This window comes from Cervus canadensis, chromosome 12 (assembly GCF_019320065.1).
Source record: "Cervus canadensis isolate Bull #8, Minnesota chromosome 12, ASM1932006v1, whole genome shotgun sequence".
NCBI classification, from domain to species: domain Eukaryota; kingdom Metazoa; phylum Chordata; class Mammalia; order Artiodactyla; family Cervidae; genus Cervus; species Cervus canadensis.
Window position 1 is genome coordinate 77,002,015 of NC_057397.1, and position 18,698 is coordinate 77,020,712.

General features: G+C 46.6%; 1 protein-coding gene across 7 annotated transcripts in view; it reads left to right on the forward strand.

Moving 5' to 3' along the window:
* The window catches only part of COL14A1 (collagen type XIV alpha 1 chain), a 225,477-nt gene that overhangs the window by 60,594 nt on the left and 146,185 nt on the right, over nucleotides 1-18,698 (forward strand). For all 7 annotated transcript variants that reach the window (XM_043484139.1, XM_043484143.1, XM_043484145.1 and 4 more), the window contains exons 10-13: nucleotides 8,595-8,746; nucleotides 9,896-10,025; nucleotides 12,042-12,187; nucleotides 16,319-16,448. In XM_043484139.1, coding sequence (XP_043340074.1) covers nucleotides 8,595-8,746; nucleotides 9,896-10,025; nucleotides 12,042-12,187; nucleotides 16,319-16,448 — 558 coding nt within the window. The remainder of the gene's footprint in view (nucleotides 1-8,594; nucleotides 8,747-9,895; nucleotides 10,026-12,041; nucleotides 12,188-16,318; nucleotides 16,449-18,698) is intronic.

Consider the following 18,698-nt stretch of genomic DNA (forward strand, 5'->3'; position numbering starts at 1 on the left):
ATCTGAGGTTATTGATATTTCTCCTGGCATGACCATCATGTTTCGTTGTTTTTAATTAAATGTTGGAGTTTGACATAATTGAACATCCACATGAAGTTGTAGGGACTTCCCTGGTGGCTCAGATGGTAAAGCGTCTGCCTACAATGCAGAAGACCCGGGTTTGATCCCTGGGTCAGGAATATCCCCTGAAGAAGGAAATGGCAACCCACTCCAGTACTCTTACCTGAAAAATTCCATGGTAGCCTGGTAGGCTACAGTCCATGGTGTTGCAGAGAGTCGGACATGACTGAGCAACTTCACTTTCTTTCTTTCTTTCCATGAAGTTGTAAGAAATAATGTAGACAGAGATTGTGATATCTTACTGTTTCTCTCAATGGTGACACATTACAAAGCCGCAGTTTGATGTCACAGGCAGGAAATTCACATTGGTCGAGTCAAGACCCAGAATGTTCCTGTCGCAGTGTCACTTTTATTGTCCTCCTCCAGCTATATTCCCTCCCTGCCCCAACCTCTTCCTAACCTCTGGCCAGCACGAATCTGTTCTCCATCTCTATATGCTTGTCATTTTGGAAATGTTCAATAAATGGAATTACGTAGTATGTAAACTTTGGGAACTGGTGTTTTTCACTCAGGGGATTTCCTGGAGGCTCATCCAGGCTGTGGCAGTGTCGGGAGCTCTTGTTTTTATCGCTGCATCACGTTTCATGTTACGGATGTACCGCAGTTTGCTCAACCATTCACACAGTGAAAGACATCTGAGTTCATTCCATTTTTGGCTGTTACCAAAAAAAAAAAAAAAAAAGCTGCTATGAACATTCATGTGTAGGTTCTTGTATGAACATAAGTTTTCATTTTTCTGGGATGAGGCCCAGGAGTGCAACTGCTTCATCACATTACATGTTTAGTGTAGCTTAGCCTAAGAGACTGCCAGACTGTCCTCACTGAGGCTGTAGTGCTCGGCATTCCCACGAGCACCGCCTAAGCGGTCCGGTCTCTATGCCTGTCACTAACGTCTGCTGCTACTGTTTTTTATTTTGGCCACTCTGATAGGTGTGGAGTGCAACCTCTTTGTGGTTTTAACATTCATTTTCCTGATGGCTAATGAAGTTGAACATCTTTCCCATGCTTTTTTTCCCCTATTTTTTAAGATTCAAATATTTTAAAAATTTCTGTAGCACTTTGTGTTGGTTTCTGCCATACAGCAGCGCAAGTCAGCCACGACTGTGCTCACGTCTCCGCCCTGACCTCCGGCCTCCCCGCCCTCCAGGTCATCACAGGGCCCAGATGGGGCTCCTGATGCAGCAGCTCCTCCCCTGCCCCTGTCTCCCCCCAGGTGTGTGCTGGGCTCACGGTCAGCAGCTCCTCCCCTGCCCCTGTCTCCCCCCGGGTGTGTGCTGGGCTCACGGTCAGCAGCTCCTCCCCTGCCCCTGTCTCCCCCCGGGTGTGTGCTGGGCTCACGGTCAGCAGCTCCTCCCCTGCCCCTGTCTCCCCCCGGGTGTGTGCTGGGCTCACGTCAGCAGCTCCTCCCCTGCCCCGTCTCCCCCCAGGTGTGTGCTGGGGCTCACGGTCAGCAGCTCCTCCCCTGCCCCTGTCTCCCCCCGGGGTGTGTGCTGGGGCTCACGGTCAGCAGCTCCTCCCCTGCCCCTGTCTCCCCCCAGGTGTGTGCTGGCTCACCGTCAGCAGCTCCTCCCCTGCCCCTGTCTCCTCCCCGGGTGTGTGCTGGGGCTCACGGTCAGCAGCTCCTCCCCTGCCCCTGTCTCCCCCCAGGTGTGTGCTGGGGCTCACGGTCAGCAGCTCCTCCCCTGCCCCTGTCTCCCCCCGGGTGTGTGCTGGGGCTCACGGTCAGCAGCTCCTCCCCTGCCCCTGTTCTCCCCCCGGGTGTGTGCTGGGGCTCACGGTCAGCAGCTCCTCCCCTGCCCCTGTCTCCCCCAGGTGTGTGCTGGGGCTCACCGTCAGCAGCTCCTCCCCTGCCCCTGTCTCCCCCCGGGTGTGTGCTGGGCTCACGGTCAGCAGCCCTCCTGCCCCTGTCTCCCCCCAGGTGTGTGCTGGGGCTCACGGTCAGCAGCTCCTCCCCTGCCCCTGTCTCCCCCCAGGTGTGTGCTGGGGCTCACGTCAGCAGCTCCTCCCCTGCCCCTGTCTCCCCCCGGGTGTGTGCTGGGCTCACGGTCAGCAGCTCCTCCCTGCCCCTGTCTCCCCCCAGGTGTGTGCTGGGGCTCACGGTCAGCAGCTCCTCCCCTGCCCCTGTCTCCCCCCAGGTGTGTGCTGGGGCTCACGGTCAGCAGCTCCTCACCTGCCCCTGTCTCCCCCCAGGTGTGTGCTGGGGCTCACGGTCAGCAGCTCCTCACCTGCCCTGTCTCCCCGGGGGTGCTTGGGCCACTACTATCTCCAGCGGTCCCACCCTCTCCCTTGCCCACTGTGTCCACAAGTCCGTTCTCTACGTCTGTGTCTCCATGTCTTCCCTGCAAACAGGTTCATCAGTATTTTTCTGCATTCTGTATGCATGTGTTAACGCATATTTCACATGCTGTTTTGCCTCTGTATATCCTGCAATGTCTGGTCATATCTTTTGCCCACTTTCTAATTGGACTCACTTTTGGGGTGTGTTTTTTTGTGCTAGTTTTTAACTTTGGAGATTTGAGAATTCTTTATATTCTAGATAATAATCTGTTGTTAGAGATGTGTAGATATGTGGTTTGTTAGTAATAAGTGTGTTAGACACTCGGTCGTGTCCAACTCTTTGCGATCCCATGGCCTGTAGCCCACCAGGCTCCCTGTCCCTGGGATTCTCCAGGCAAGAATACTGGAGGGGGCAGCCATTCCCTTCTCCAGGGGATGTTCCTGACTCATGGATCAAACCCAGGTCTCCTGCCTAGCAGGCAGATTCTTTACTGTCTGACCCACCAGGGAAGGTGATAGTCCATTCTAAGGTGGTTTGTTAATACTTTCTGCCAATTTGTAGCTTGCCTTTTTTATCTTTTTAACAAGGTCATTTGCAGAACAAAAGTTTTTAATTTTGATGAGGTTCAGTTTATCAATTATTCATTTTAGGATTAGTGCTTTTGGTGTCAAGCCTAAGAACTCTTTCAGTTCAGTTCAGTTCAGTCTCTCAGTCGTGTCTGACTCTTTGTGACCCCATGAATCACAACATGCCAGGCCTCCCTGTCCATCACAAACTCCCGGAGTTTACTCAAACTCATGTCCATCGAGTCAGTGATGCCATCCAGCCATCTCATCCTCTGTTGTCCCCTTCTCCTCCTGCCCCCAATCCCTCCCAGCATCAGTATCTTTTCCAATGAGTCAGCTCTTCGCATGAGGTGGCCAAAGTATTGGAGTTGCAGCTTCAGCATCAGTCCTTCCAATGAACATCCAGGACTGATCTCCTTTAGGATGGACTGGTTAATCTCCTTGCAGTCCAAGGGACTCTCAAGAGTCTTCTCCAACACCACAGTTCAGAAGCATCAATTCTTCAGCACTCAGCTTTCTTTATAGTCCAACTCTTATATCCATACATGACCACTGGAAAAACCATAGCCTTGACCAGATGGACCTTTGTTGGCAAAGTAATGTCTCTGCTTTTTAATATGCTGTCTAGGTTGTTCATAACTTTCCTTCCAAGGAGTGTCTTTTAATTTCATGGCTGCAATCACCATCTACAGTGATTTTGGAGCCCAAAAAAATAAAGTCTGACACTGTTTCCACTGTTTCCCCATTTATTTCCCATGAAGTGATGGGACCAGATGCCATGATCTTAGTTTTCTGAATGTTGAGCTTTAAGCCAACTTTTTCACTCTCCTCTTTCACTTTCATCAAAGGCTTTTTAGTTCCTCTTCACTTTCTGCCATAAGGGTGGTGTCATCTGCATATCTGAGGTTATTGATATTTCTCCCGGCAATCTGATTTCCAGCTTGTGCTTCTTCCAGCCCAGTGTTTCTCGTGATGTACTCTGCATATAAGTTAAACAAGCAGGGTGACAATATACAGCCTTGACATACTCCTTTTCCTATTTGGAACCAGTGTGTTGTTCCATGTCCAGTTCTAATTGTTGCTTCTTGACCTGCATACAGGTTTCTCAAGAGGCAGGTCAGGTGGTCTGGTATTCCCATCTCTTTCAGAACTTTCCACAGTTTATTGTGATCCACATAGTTAAAGGCTTCGGCATAGTCAATAAAGCAGAAATAGATGTTTTTCTGGAACTCTCTTGCTTTTTCGATGATCCAGCGGATGTTGGCAATTTGATCTCTGTTCCTCTGCCTTTTCTAAAACCAGCTTGAAAATCTGGGAGTTCATGCTTCACGTATTGCTGAAGCCTGGCTTGGAGAATTTTGAGCATTACTTGGCTAGTGTGTGAGATGAGTGCAATTGTGCGGTAGTTTGAGCATTCTTTGGGATTCCCTTTCTTTGGGCAATGAAAACTGACCTTTTCCAGTCCTGTGGCCACTGCTGAGTTTTCCAAATTTGCTGGCATATTGAGTGCAGCATCTTCACAGCATCATCTTTCAGGATTTGAAATAGCTCAACTGGAATTCCATCATCTCCACTAGCTTTGTTTTGTAGTGATGCTTTCAAAGGCCCACTTAACTTCACACTCCAGGATGTCTGGCTCCAGGTGAGTGATCACACCATCATTATTATCTGGGTCGTGAAGATCTTTTTTGTACAGTTCTTCTGTGTATTCTTGCCACCTCTTCTTAATATCTTCTGCTTCTGTTAGGTCCATACCATTTCTGTCCTTTATCGAACCCATCTTTGCATGGAATGTTCCCTTGGTATCTCTAATTTTCTTGAAGAGATCTCTAGTCTTTCCCATTCTGTTGTTTTCCTCTATTTCTTTGCATTGATCGCTAAGGAAGGCTTTCTTATCTCTCCTGGCTATTCTTTCCTTTTCTCCTTTGCTTATCACTTCTCTTCGTTTCACAGCTATGTGTAAGGCCTCCTCAGACAGCCATTTTGCTTTTTTGCATTTCTTTTCCATGGGGTTGGTCTTGATCCCTGTCTCCTGTAATATGTCACAAACTCTTTACCTGACTTTAAATCCCAAAGAGTTTCCTTTTTTTATTTTTTCAGAAAGTTTTATATTTGACATTTAAAGTTAATTCTTTGTAAAGGATTTGAAGTTTAGTTTAAGGTTCTAGCACTTCTTGCTAAGAAGGCTGCGTTTCTGCCGTTGAATTACACTGTGGCTTTGTCAGGCAGAAGTCTGGCAGATTTGTGTGTGTTTAAGTCTGGGTTCTTTATGGTTTCATTTATTTATGTGTCTAACCCTGTTCCAGTACCAGGCAGTCATGATTCACTGTAGCTATATAATAAGTCTTGAGATTGAATAGACTGAGTTCTCTCATTTGATTATCCTGTTACAAAATTGTTTTTGCTATTACGCTTCCTTATATTACATATAAATATTAAAGTAATACTTATATAATATACTATATATAATTCTGTAATAATCTAATACAAATATTAGAATCATTTTTGTTCTACAAGATATCTTGTTGGGACTTTGATGGAAATTGCATTGAATCAATTCTCAATTATCAAATACCAACTTGGGAAGAAGTGACATCTTTAATCTGTTGATTCTTTTAGTCCACAAACATGTCAAATCTTCCACTTGTTTAGATATCCTTTGAGTTCCATCAGCATTTTGCAGTTTTCAGGATATAAGTTCTATACAGATTCTGTTCTGCTCACTTTTAGTATTTAATTTTATTTTGAGAAATTTTAGTTGTATTTTTAATTTTGGTGTTGTTCACATTTTTATTGCTAGTGTGTGCAGATCTATTTATGCTTTTGTATGCTCGTATCTGATGACCTTGTTAGGTCTTTTCTGGCACCAGCCTGGAGGGGAAGGGGGGGTGCCTGGATGTTAGCGTGCGGGGTTGAAGGTCCGGCTCTTCTCGTGGTCTCCGTGGATAGCACACGCGGGGTGAGGTGGACGGTTTGTCACCATCTGTAAAGGACAGTTGTCTCCTCCCTCCTTGATCTTCCCCCATCACCCGGCTGTGTGATGGGATCAGAGTAAACGCGGGCCCCTGTACAGTCAGGAAGGGTGGGGTCTTGGCTCCCACTTGACCTGGGTTGGCACTGGTGCGATGGGACCACAGTGATTTTTTTCCTATGGTGTTTTTCTAGACTAGAGCCGTTGTTGCCTAAAAGCTTTTTGTCTTGGCGGGCTGCTCCTTTCCTGGTCCTTTGCCTACAGAGAGCAGGCTGCGTTGGATTGTTTTTGTCTGTATTTGTTTGTGTTTCTAGGTGGCTGGATTCCTTAGGCCTGTGTTTGAGATACATGAGGTGAAAGGAGCCTCGGGAAACTCACCCCTGTACCGTTCTGTGGGTCCCACGGTCCCCTGCCCATCTGCCATTTACTTCTCAGGAACTTAGGCTTGGCTTAGAGTTTCCAGAAACGTGAGCTGCACGTAGCGGGGACTGTAGGAAGGAGCTGTGTGCTCTGTCTTCTGGGAGCTCAGCCATCACAGGTTTTGACCCCTGTTCCCTGTGATATCCTTGGGCTGCAGGTTGCGTCTGACTCCCAGGGGTGCAGTCTGAGCAGGGGACACCCAGGCCCTTCTCTGAGAGCCAGGCTCCTGCCTGTGCCATGTCCGGGGCGGGGACGACTCAGTCGGGCTGCACGTCTGTCCCTCTTTCATCGTCCCTCTAGCCCTGGACCGGGACTCTTCAGACTCAGCTGAGCAGCCAAGTAGTGGCTTCCTGGACAGATTTCTCTGAGCCACTTAATGACACCATTTTTGTCATTGCTGTTTAGTCACTCAGTCGTGTCCAACTCTTTTGCGACCCCATGAACTGTAGCCCACCAGGCTCCTCTGTCCATGGGGTTCCCCAGGCAAGAGTATTGGAGTGAGTTGCTATTTCCTTCTCCAGCGGATCTTCCTGACCCAGGGATTGAACCTGCATCTCCTCCATTGGCAGAAGGGTTCTTTACCACTGAGTAACCAAGGAAGCATGAGACTATTTTAGAGCCCCCATTTTCCCACAAAAAACTACATGTGGTTGCTTGTAAGGCATGCTTAATAAAGTACTCAATCGTACTTATTGTTCAATAACTATGTTTTTCCCCATTATTATGACTACTAAAGTCCCTTTAAATAAGTGCCCCTAGCAAATAAGAAATCCTAAATTTCAAGGACTTTGAACTTTACAGGTCCCAAATCTTTTTCAGACCCACTGTTATAACATGTGTATAACACACAAAGTGCTTACGTAATGTTGAGGTCATGGTGGGCATTCAGTGTATGTTAGCTGCTTTTTTTTTTCTCTTCTTTTTACTTTTAAATGTTGGCCATTTGTTGAGTTGAAGTCTCCAGTAGAGAGAATATATCCTCTACTGCTCAAAAACACAACCTCTTGTGTCAAGAAGCTTACATATAAATCTCAGCTCTGATACTTAACAATTGTGAGACTTGGGCAAGTTATGTAACATCATTCTGACTTGGTTTTCTCACCTGAAAAATGGGAACAATAATAGCATATACTGAGAACTAAATGAGGGAATACTTCTGAAGGTATCAGAAGCGTATCTTTAGGTACACACAAACTCGATGTTGGGGTTTTTTTGTTGTTTTTGTTTTTTTTTACTATTCTACAGCAGTGTCTTTAAGAAAGTTCCTTAGAGTCAAGGACTATGTCTTGTTGAAGTCAGTATCGTTAGAGCCTAGCGTAGTGGTTGATCCCTAATAGGCGCCTAAATGTTTCAGTGAAGAGGCGTAGTCCAGGCACACCTGTTTTATTGTGCCTCTCCTTGTTGCACTTTGCAGGTATGTATTAAAAAACACATTCAAAAAATTTCAAAAAATTGAAAGTTTGTGGCAACCTTCTGTGGAGCAAGTCTGTTGGTACCTATTTCCCAAAAGCATTATTTTTAAATTCAGTTTTGTGTATTGTTTTTTAGACATAACGCTAGCTTCCCAGGTGGCGCTAGTGGTAAAGAACCAGCCTGCCAGTGCAGGACAGGTAAGAGTCGCAGGTTCAGTCCCTGGGTTGAGAAGATCCCCTGGAGGAGGGCATGGCAACCACGCTGGTATTCTTACCTGGATAATCCCGTGGACAGAGGAACCTGATGGGCTACGGTTCATCAGGTTGCAAAGAGTTGGACCAGACTGAAGCGACTCTGCGTGCACGCATATGAAGGGTAAACCTAGCGTTTTTATGTATTGGGACATAAAAAAACTGTGTGACTTGCTTTCTTGAAGTGGCCTGGAACTGAACCCACAGTACCTCTGAGGTATGCCTGTAGTGAATTAAAGCCTGAAGCCTAAAGTGAAGTTGCTCAGTTGTGTCCAAGTCTTTGCGACCCTATGGACTATAGCCTGCCAGGCTCTGCCGCCCATGGGATTTCTCAGGTGAAAATATTGGAGTGGGTTGCCGTTTCCTTCTCCAGGGGATCTTCCTGACCCAGGGATCGAGCCCGGGTCTACCGCATTGCAGGCAGACTCTTTACCAGCTGAGCCACCAGTACTGAATTAATTTACTAGAGATGAAAATCTTGGAAGCAGCATAATCATTTCTGACTAGTGGCATTTCCTTGGTTCATAAAATTTAACTTTGGGAAAAACGTTCATTTTCTGTGTTTTTTGATTTAGCCTCAGCCCTTGCCACCATTGGGCCACCTACAGAACTGATGACTTCTGAAGTCACTGCCAGGAGCTTTATGGTTAACTGGACTCACGCCCCCGGAAAAGTGGAAAAATACAGAGTCGTGTATTACCCTACCAGGGGCGGAAAACCAGAGGAGGTAATAAGGAGACGGTGTTTTCAAACCACTTATTCTCCAGCTCTCAGGTTTTGTACAGTAGTGAAGATAAGACAGAAATGGATGTATGAGGAGATTGTTCTGTCACAAGCATTTACAGTTGTCAGACTGAATACATTTCCATGTGTCCAGGTTGTTCTTCTGTCTCGAGCTTATGGTATTTACGTCTTCTCTTATTTCCATCAAAGAACCTGCAGAACTGGTCATGAATCCATTTCTAACACAACTTACACTGACTTAATTTTTATTTTATTTTTTTGTAATTTAAGAAATGAATGAGTTCTAAGGCTAAGGGAATCAGTCGTTAATTATCTGGCTAGAGCCCCCTTTGCTATTGATGTTTTCTTTCTACTTTGGGAGTGGTTTGAACTTTCTGCCTTAAGGAAGTCTATGTGTTCCACATAATGTGGTCATGTCGTCCTTCAAGGTTTCGATTTCCTGGATGTTTGTGGAGATCAGTGCAAATGAGAAGGCATCATGAAGCATCTGTGACGGATCCTTCTCATGAGTTGGCCATCACAGTAGAGAACTTCTATTGCCAGATGACTGAATGGTTCCCATTTCCTAATCTGTGATACAGAAATTCACAGGAAATATGATAAGATGTGATGAAATCTCCCTCTTTTTTTTGACGTTCTAACCTTTTGTTGTTCTAACCTCTGACTGGCCTCAGAGTGTTTCAGTTTTCTTCTGCATTATGGCAGGATTTATGTATTAGATTCTAGAGATTGTATCATCCAGACTAAAAAAAAAAAAACCCAAATCACAGTGCTTCCAATAACTCTGTCTTTTTCATGACTAACAAACCTTTTAAATGCTGCCTAAGACTCCATGGAAAAATACCACATGTCGACCGTTACTAGGTGGATGTGATTAGCATAGCGATTAGCTTAGGAATGACACGGTTTCATTATGTGTGACCTAGTAAGGGACTCTCGGACATACTCCATGGGAGGTGGGTCCCATCATGTGAGAATTCAGGGAGAAGTGACTGCCACGGTGGAGAAGGAGGTGGTGCAGATAAGAACACGTTTAATGACAAGTTCTTGCTGGAGGTATTTTTGGTTTTTGACTTTCAGTTTGCATGTGAGAAATTCCAGTTTCTCATTCCTTGAACTGTGCTTTAAACAGGTGGTGGTGGACGGACGCGTATCTTCCACGGTGCTAAGAAACCTGATGTCTCTAACTGAATACCAGATAGCAGTCTTTGCAATATATGCTCACACAGCTAGCGAAGGCCTGCGGGGAACCGAAACCACACGTGCGTATTGAATTCTGTACCCTGTTCTGATTCTGCAGAGCGTTGTTCAGGCGTCCTGCCTGTGCTTACAGAGTACTGGGCCATGCTGTGTTCGCAGGTGCCATACGTCGGGAGGGATATTATAAAACTCGGGTATGTTTAGGAGAGAGAAACCTTAGTGATGAAGAGTGCAGAATGCATTTACTCATGTAATGAACAAATATTTAGTGAATGCCTATTATAAACTAAGCACTGGGCTTGAGTTTATCACAAGTAGAGAAGAAGCTGTAGCTCTCCTGCTCAGTAGAAGACTGGGGAAATATGTTACATATGTTTTCATTAGGAATATCACTGTAATTAAAATTTATGAATACTAGTCAGTCATTCCTTGCCTGGGAAAGACCATGCTCACACATACGCACATGCACACACATTCAGAGAATCCTGGGGAAAGCTTATCTTAAGAAACTTGATCACACACTCATTTAGTTATTTCAGACATTAATTGAATTCCGAGTACATGCCAGTCAGTATGCAGAATTGGTCTGTCTCTGATAGAACATAGCAATGTAAACAACTCCAATAACAAGGTACCAGGCATTGTGACAGCCACATTCCACGTCCAACACATTATTGGATTTATTCCTGAAAACAGTAAGACAAGTGTTAACAGTCCTGCTTTTTTTAACTTTTTATTTTATATTGGAGTGTAGCCAATTAACGATGTTGTGATAGATTCAGGTGGACAGTAAAGGGACTCGGCCACACATATACATGTATCCTGGTTGGTGGTGGGTTGAGTCGCTAAGTCATGCCCAACTCTTTGCAACCCCATGAACTGTAGCCCGCCAGGCTCCTCTCTCCTTGGGATTTCCCAGGCAAGAATCCTGGAGTGGGTTGTCATTTCCTTCTCCAGGGGATCTTCTCAGCCCACACATATATCCATCACGCCCTCAAACTTCCCTGCCGTCCAGGCTGCCACATAGCATTGTAATACTCTTCCTTTGCAGAAATGTTTTTGCAGCAATTTCTGCCCTTGAGGAAGTTCTAGTGTAGCCAGGGAGAGAATGCAGACCAAGAACTTGCAAACCAGCTTGTGCCATGGAGTGCTACAGGCACGTCAGGGGCACCTGTGGGCAGAGTCCGGATCTGACAGTGTACGGGGGGATCTAGCAGGACCTGCAGTTGATTTTGAAAACAATGTTTCAAAGTTTTTGCTGTCTTCTTTTAAGCTGGGCACTTGCAGTTTATCCTTAATCCCTTTCTCCCTACTTCTCCAGTATGGCCTGTCTTATTTCTTGATTATTCTATTTGTCTCAAACCCTGTTGTTACCGACAGTCACTCTCCTCACTCTCTCTGATTGTGTTGATGGGTGTTTGTCCACTCATGTATCTGTTCAGCCAGCCGCCTATTCTGTCACTTAGGAGGTGACCCAGCAGCTAGTTTTAGTGGCTGCCGTGGGTCAGACGCCGTGCTTGGTAAGGGGCGTAGAACGGTGGTCAGAAGAGTCTCCCTGCTCTTGACTGGCCCCAGAGGAATGTGACCATCGCTATAATAAGACATAAGAAACTAAAAAATGTCACTTCTGCTTTTAAACATTCGTTGCATTTACCTTTCCCCAAAGGGCTTATGTGGCTGTGTGAACAGACTCAAGGATAGTGTTGTAATAGTTTCAGGAGGACAGCAGAGGGACTTGGCCATGCATGCACCCCCTCCATTCTGGCTTTGATTCCCCCCGGTCCAGGCTCCTGTAAGCTGAGCAGCCTTCCCTGTGCTGCCAGGAGGTCGGCACTGGTCACCCATTTTAAACACAGCTGAGTGTGCATGTGGGCCCCACACTCCCCGACTGCCCTTCCCCGGCCTGCCCCACCGGCAGCCAGCAGTTTGTCCTGCAGCTCGGCGAACCGCAGAGCCTGTATGTAAGGGATATCATGTGATTGAAGACGATGTTCACTTGTAGAGCCTGAGCTGTAGACGGCCTGAGGTGAGAAAGCACGTTGATAAATGGCTGACCATTAACACGTCTCCCCTTGCAGTTTCTTTACCTGTAGCTTCCGACCTTGAACTGTACGATGTGACTGAGGACAGTCTGAGGGTGCGATGGAACCCCGTGCCCGGAGCGTCCGGGTACCTGATCCTCTACGCTCCCCTCACGGAGGGCCTGGCCGGGGATGAAAAAGAGGTAACTGCCTGCTGCCTGCTAGAATCCTAGAATCTTTGGCTTCCTTAGCATTGGGATTTTTTTGCTTTGGTTTTTTTTTTATATAAAAATGTAATGTATAAAATTTAGAAAAGTCACATTAGCCAAAGAAAATAATCACTTGTAAGCCCACCACCTAGAGGTAACCATTGTTAATATTTAGTTAACAGTCTTTTTCAACGCATTTTTAACACAACCGATGGGAATGGTTTTGTAGTTTTCCTTATAATTTTTCTTTTGCTTGTTGTGAATATCTTTGATACCATTAAATCATATTTTACAAAGTAATTTAAACAACTTTATACTATCCCATTGTTGGTTTGTACCAGTACATGTTTAATTAATCTCATGTTAATTAGGGCATTTGGATAATTTGCTATATAAAAGAATTCCCTGGAGGTCCAGTGGTTAAGACTTGTGCTTTTACTTCCAGGGTCCAGGTTCAAACTCTGGTTGGGAGGTCCCACATCCAGGCCAAAAGGAAAAAAAAAAAAATTTGCTATATAAATATACTTTTGGGACTACTTTTAGCATATAAATTTGTATGGTTATCTGATTATTCCCTTAGGATAAATTCCTAAAAGTGAAGTTTCTTTTTGCAAAGATTATGCAAATTATTAAGGCTTATACTAGGTATTACCACATTAGTCTAAAGAAATTTTATATATAATTTGTATTGCTCTATGCAGTTCACAAATGATTGTGATAGCCTTATTATGTACACTGACTTTAAAAAATTTGTTTTACTAATTTGAGAGATATAGAGAAATATGGGTTTCTCAGGTGACTCAGTGATAAAGAATCCGCCTGCCAGTGCAGGAGATGAGTGTTTGATCCCTGGGTCAGGACGATCCCTTAGAGAAGGACATGGCAACCCCCTCCAGTGTTCTTGCCTGGAGAATCCCGTGGACGGAGGAGCCTGGTGGGCTACAGTCCACGGGGGCTATGACAGAGTCGGACACGACTTAGCAACTAAACAGCAGAGAAGTGTATCTGATGGATGTAGATTTTTTTGCATTTCTCCCATTTTTAATGCTGACTCTTTGAATCATAGCTTTTAGTCCTCATTTTTAACTTACAGGGAACAACCACTGCAGTGTAGCTATGCACGGAAGAGAGAGGAGACGGCCGTGACTGCTCGGGTGTTGACTAGGCAGGTGGAGCGTATATGAGACGGGGTGCAGAACTCGGCACTTTAATGTTCTCTAAAACCTGCCTCTGGTAACAGAATTCTTTAGGGCCAGGAATATGGTGATTCTAGCGTCAAGAATAGAATCTGGGTGACGTGTATTCTTTCATTTCCGAGGCTTAGACAGGTTTTGGCCACTTGGATTTAGTGTTGATCTGAATTTTCTGGTGGAAGGGAAACTTAAAAATCGTGCTAAAATGACAGTCCACTTTACCAGGAAAGAAGAAAATAAGAGGACTACCAGGTCACATTCAGTACGTTGTTGTTGTTATGTGCTGTACTTGGTCGCTCAGTCGTGTCTGACTCTGCGACCCGTGGACTGGAGCCCGCCAGGCTCCTCTGTCCATGGGCTTCTCCAGGCAGGAATACTGGAGTGGGCAGCCTTTCCCTTCTCCAGGGGCTCTTCCTGACCCAGGAGTCGAACCCAGGTCTCCCGCCCTGCAGGCGAATTCTTTACCGTCTGAGCCACAGGGAAGCCTGTGCTGTGCTAGGTCGTGTCCGACTTTGCGACCCGATGGCTAGCCCGCCAGGCTTCTCTGTCCGTGCGGATTTAGCCCAGCCTTTTCTTTGCGGTTGTGGTGGATCTTCACGGCTGCGGGGGCCGCTCTCCAGTGGCGCTGCGCGCTCCTCTTGTGGAGGTTCCTGTCGTGGAGCAGGGCTCTCGGCGTTCAGCCTGCGGCCGTTTGCGGTGTGCGCGCTCCCGAGCACAGTTCAGTCGTGGCGCGCCGGCCCCAGAGCACAGTTCAGTCGTTTGCGGTGTGCGGGCTCCCGAGCACAGTTCAGTCGTGGCGCGCGGGCCCCGGAGCACAGGTTCAGTCGTTTAGGTGTGCGGGCTCTCCAGCACAGGTTCAGTCGTTTGCGGCGCGCGGGCTCTCCAGGACAGGTTCAGTCGTTTGCGGCGCGCGGGCTCCGGAGCACAGTTCAGTCGTTTGCGGCGCGCGGGCTCTCCAGCACAGGTTCAGTCGTTTGCGGCACGTGGGCCCCGGAGCACAGGTTCAGTCGTGGCGCGCGGGCTCTCCAGCACAGGTTCAGTCGTGGCGCGCGGGTTCTCCAGCACAGGTTCAGCCGTTTGCGGCGCGCGGGTTCCGGAGCACAGGTTCAGTTGTGGCGCGCGGGCTCCGGAGCACAGGTTCAGTCGTTTGCGGCGCGCGGGCTCTCCAGCACAGGTTCAGTCGTGGCACGCGGGCTCCGGAGCACAGGTTCAGTCGTTTGCGGCGTGCGGGCTCCGGAGCAGGTTCAGTCGTTTGCGGCGCGTGGGCCCCGGAGCGCAGGTTCAGCCGTGGCACGCGGGCTCTCCAGCACAGGTTCAGTCGTTTGCGGCCTGCGGGCTCCGGAGCACAGGTTCAGTCGTTGCGGTGCGCGGGCTTAGTCGCTCTGCGGCACGTGGGGTCCTCCTGGATCAGGGCTCGAACCCGTGTCTCCTGTGTTGGCAGGGGGACGCTTCACCTCTGAAGCACCAGAGAGGCCCTCACCAGGTTTAATTTAAAGTCTGATAATGCTACCTGTCCATGAGCGTGTGGGGACCCAGAATCACTCGCATACACTGGTGTGTCAACTGGTACAGCTGCCTTGGAGAGTAATCTTAAATATTTCATCAAGCTAAAGATATACACACTTTTTAAGGTATATACTGTAAAGAAACGTTCTTCAAGGACTTCTCAATGCAGGCACTTGGTCAGAACAGAATATTGCAAGCAACTGCCATGTTCATTGACAGAAGGGAAAATAACTGCATATTTTTATAAAAGAATCTCATAAGGGAATCAAATAATGTCAACTCTGTCCCTGTGTTTCAACATGGATAAATCTTGAAACCTAATATTGCCAGAGAAAAAAATTCCAAAAATGTTGTGCTGAATGGTCCATTTATGCACATCATTAAACATGTACAACCATCTGTTTTGTTGTTTTTTTTTTATGTTACACACCTGTGTAGAAGTAAAGAAAAACATATCAGTGAGATGCACTTCAACATTAGGGCAGAGTGGTGAACAGAAAGAATGAGAAAGTTGTTTTATGTGACTATCTAGTTCTTATAGAGTATAAATAAGATCTGAAGTCAATATGACAAAATGTTGATATCTATTAAATTTGAGTGATGGATGCATCAGGGTTGATTATGTTATTTTCTCTACCTTTATATTGTATACACTGAGATATTTTTAAATTAAAGTTTTTAATTTGACCATACCACTGGCAATTGTGTGAGAGGGGACAGTCAGTCTATGGAATTATTTTTCTTCTTTCCAAAGCGGAAATAAAACCATCCCTGTTACACAGTTGTCACACAACTGAGAATGTCGGCTTATTTGACTGACCCCCAGGGTTAGAAATATCCCCGAAATCAAAAAGCGAATTGCCGATTTGGGGATCCAGTGGGTTGATCTCTTTGGAATCCTGGGAGGGGCTTGCAGTCCAGATAGACAGGCCCCTCTGTTGAATGGGACCTCAGTACTGGTCCAGTTTAATAGGACTTGAAGCAAAAATTGGGCCTCCAGTCAGAGGACTGGCGAGAATTAGGGCAGCGGTGAAGGATGCCCACGGGGCGTCCAGCTCCCAGCAGAGCGGCCTGGACCTTACCGTCTTCCTAGAGGACGTTTCTGATTCATCTCCACCCACGCTCGTCTGGGGACCAAATATTTGACACTGTTATTCTGGCTGCAGCTGCCACTTGTCCAGATGTAAAGAGTTATCCTAAAAGAGCACGCACAGTACATTCAGTTTTATTTGGCTTCACAGCATCTGTTTCTAATACAAAATAACACGAGACAATGAAAAAAAAGGATGACTTGAAACCTGTTTGATGAAGGGGTTGTGAGGAGATGAAGTCTTAGTCCATAAAGTCTCACCTGTATTCAGTTGTACTCTGATCAGTGTGAAAAATGCATGTTGGCAAGCGACCTGATAATGTGTGTTCTTTACAGATGAAGATTGGAGAGACCCACACGGACATTGAGCTGGGCGGGTTGTTGCCCAACACGGAATACACAGTCACAGTGTATGCTATGTTCGGAGAGGAAGCCAGTGACCCTGTTACAGGACAAGAAACAACATGTGAGCGGCTCCGCCACCCGGACGAAAGGCTGTAGTGAAAGCCCAGATAAGCATGGGGTTCTGAGTTAGAGACACTGGTCTGGGCTGAAGCCTCTTAAGAGCTAATTGTCATGTGAGACAGTGTATAGTTTATTTAGGGGAAGGAAGGGGCATTTCTTCCCGTTTTGCCATTATTAAGAGTCACACGGATTCTGGAATTAAACTTTAGCCTCCTCCAGATTAGTGGTCCCCAACTTTTTGGCACCAGGGATCAGTTTCATGGAAGACAGTTTTTCCGTGGGTCAGGGAAAGGGGATGGTTTCAGGACGGCTGAAGTGTATTTCACTTACTCTGTGCTTTATTTCCGTTATTACTACACTGTGATGGCAGTGGGATAGTTGCACAGCTTCCCGTCACTCACGGGCAGGGTTCTGAGCGTCCGAGCCCGCAGGCCCTTGACCGATGAGGTCTCCGTGCGGCCACCCCGCCGGGCTCACCTGTCCTTGCAGCTGCTCCCCGGGGCTGGATGCCGCCCCAGCTCTGCGTCAGGCCAGCAGGCATTGGGTTCTGGAGTCTTTGCGTGCACGGTCCCCAGGAGGGTCTGAGCTCCTCTGAGAGTCGACTGGGCTCCTGGCCTGGCGGAGGCGGGGTGCAGGCGGCTGCAGAGATGGGGGCGGGGTGGGGTGGGCTCTCAGTGACGCCGCGGCTCCCTGTCAGAGCCCAGAGCTGGAGCAGAGTGTGGGGGGACATGTGGGCTTTGGGATCAGAGCCTTCAACATGCGAATCCCAGCCAAAGTCACATTGTGGGTGGGTGACAGCGGGCAAGTGATGGAGCGTTTCTGAACCTGTTAGAGGAGGAACAGTAATCTTATGGCATGTGGTTGACAGAAGATTAAACACAATAATACAGATGAAAGTAATTAGCACATAGTTACTCAATAGTTCTTTCCCCCATATTAAAATTAATACTTGTTTCTAAAAATGTTTGATGTCCGTCATATCTCAGACCATTATCATTATAATTAGCTTTTTTAACTGAGTAAAAATTGGATATGAACGTATGAAAGTATTAGTCGCTCAGTCGTGTCTGACTCTTTGTGACCCCGTGGACTGTAGCCCGCCAGGCTCCTCTGTCCATGGGATTCTCCAGGCAACAATACTGGAATGGGTTGCCATTCCCTTCTCCAGGGGATCTTCCCAGCCCAGGGATCAAACCTGGGTCTCTGCATTATATATGGATTCTTTACCATCTGAGCCAGGGAAGCCCAAAAAATTGTATTGGCAAGCCTAATTTGGGTAATGTAATAATAATGTTTTTTAGGAATTGTAAATATTTATCTATTTGAAAATATGATAGAGAAAATGCTGCCCTGAGAAGCTCACAATGCTTTGTCACCTACTGTTAAAAATAGGGGTCTCTTTGTGGTGTTTTGAAGAAGACAGTGCAGGGAGATGGGGTGTCTCACATCACTCTGAACCTGGGAGGAAGCGAATAGCATGGCGTGTACAAGTGCTTCGGTCTTGAAGATTCTACTTGAGAAGCATGCAAAGACATGTAGTGATAAGGGAGTTTTCTCCTCCATCCAGTTTTTATTAGCCAAGGCTGTGTTGTCTTGCTCTTCAGAGAAAGACCAATGTAATTAAAACAACAAATAACAAAACTGGGCAAGCACAAGACAGAAAGAGGAAAGTTAAGTCAAGGCAGAAAGCATCTAATGTATCACTTGTGAAAATCGCTCAGTTGTGTCCGACTCTTTGCGACCCCATGGACTATACGGTCCATGGAATTCTCCAGGCCAGAATACTGGAGTGGGCAGCCTTTCCCTTCTCCAGGGGATCTTCCCAACCCAGGGATCGTACCCAGGTCTCCTGCATTGCGGGCGGTTCTTTACTAGCTGAGCCACAAGGGATGCCCAAGAATGCAGGAGTGGAAAGCCTATCCCTTCTCTAGCGGATCTTCCCAACCCAGGAATCAAACCGGGATCTCTTGCACTGCAGGCGGATTCTTTATCAGCTGAGCTATCAGGGATGCTCTAATATATCACTTGACTTAAGTCAGTTTGAGAACTCTGTTGATTTGGAAGGTAAACTTTTCCCAACCACCCATCTCTCTTTTTCACTCAGAATACCTATTTCTTTCTACAGTTTCCCTCACTATGTAAAAGTAGAGTGCTCCTATGAAACCTTTTGTAAGCTGGAATAACAGAAAGCAAAGAAACAGTTAGTTTTAGGATACATCTTGCTAATGGATGCACAGAGCAAATCAAGATA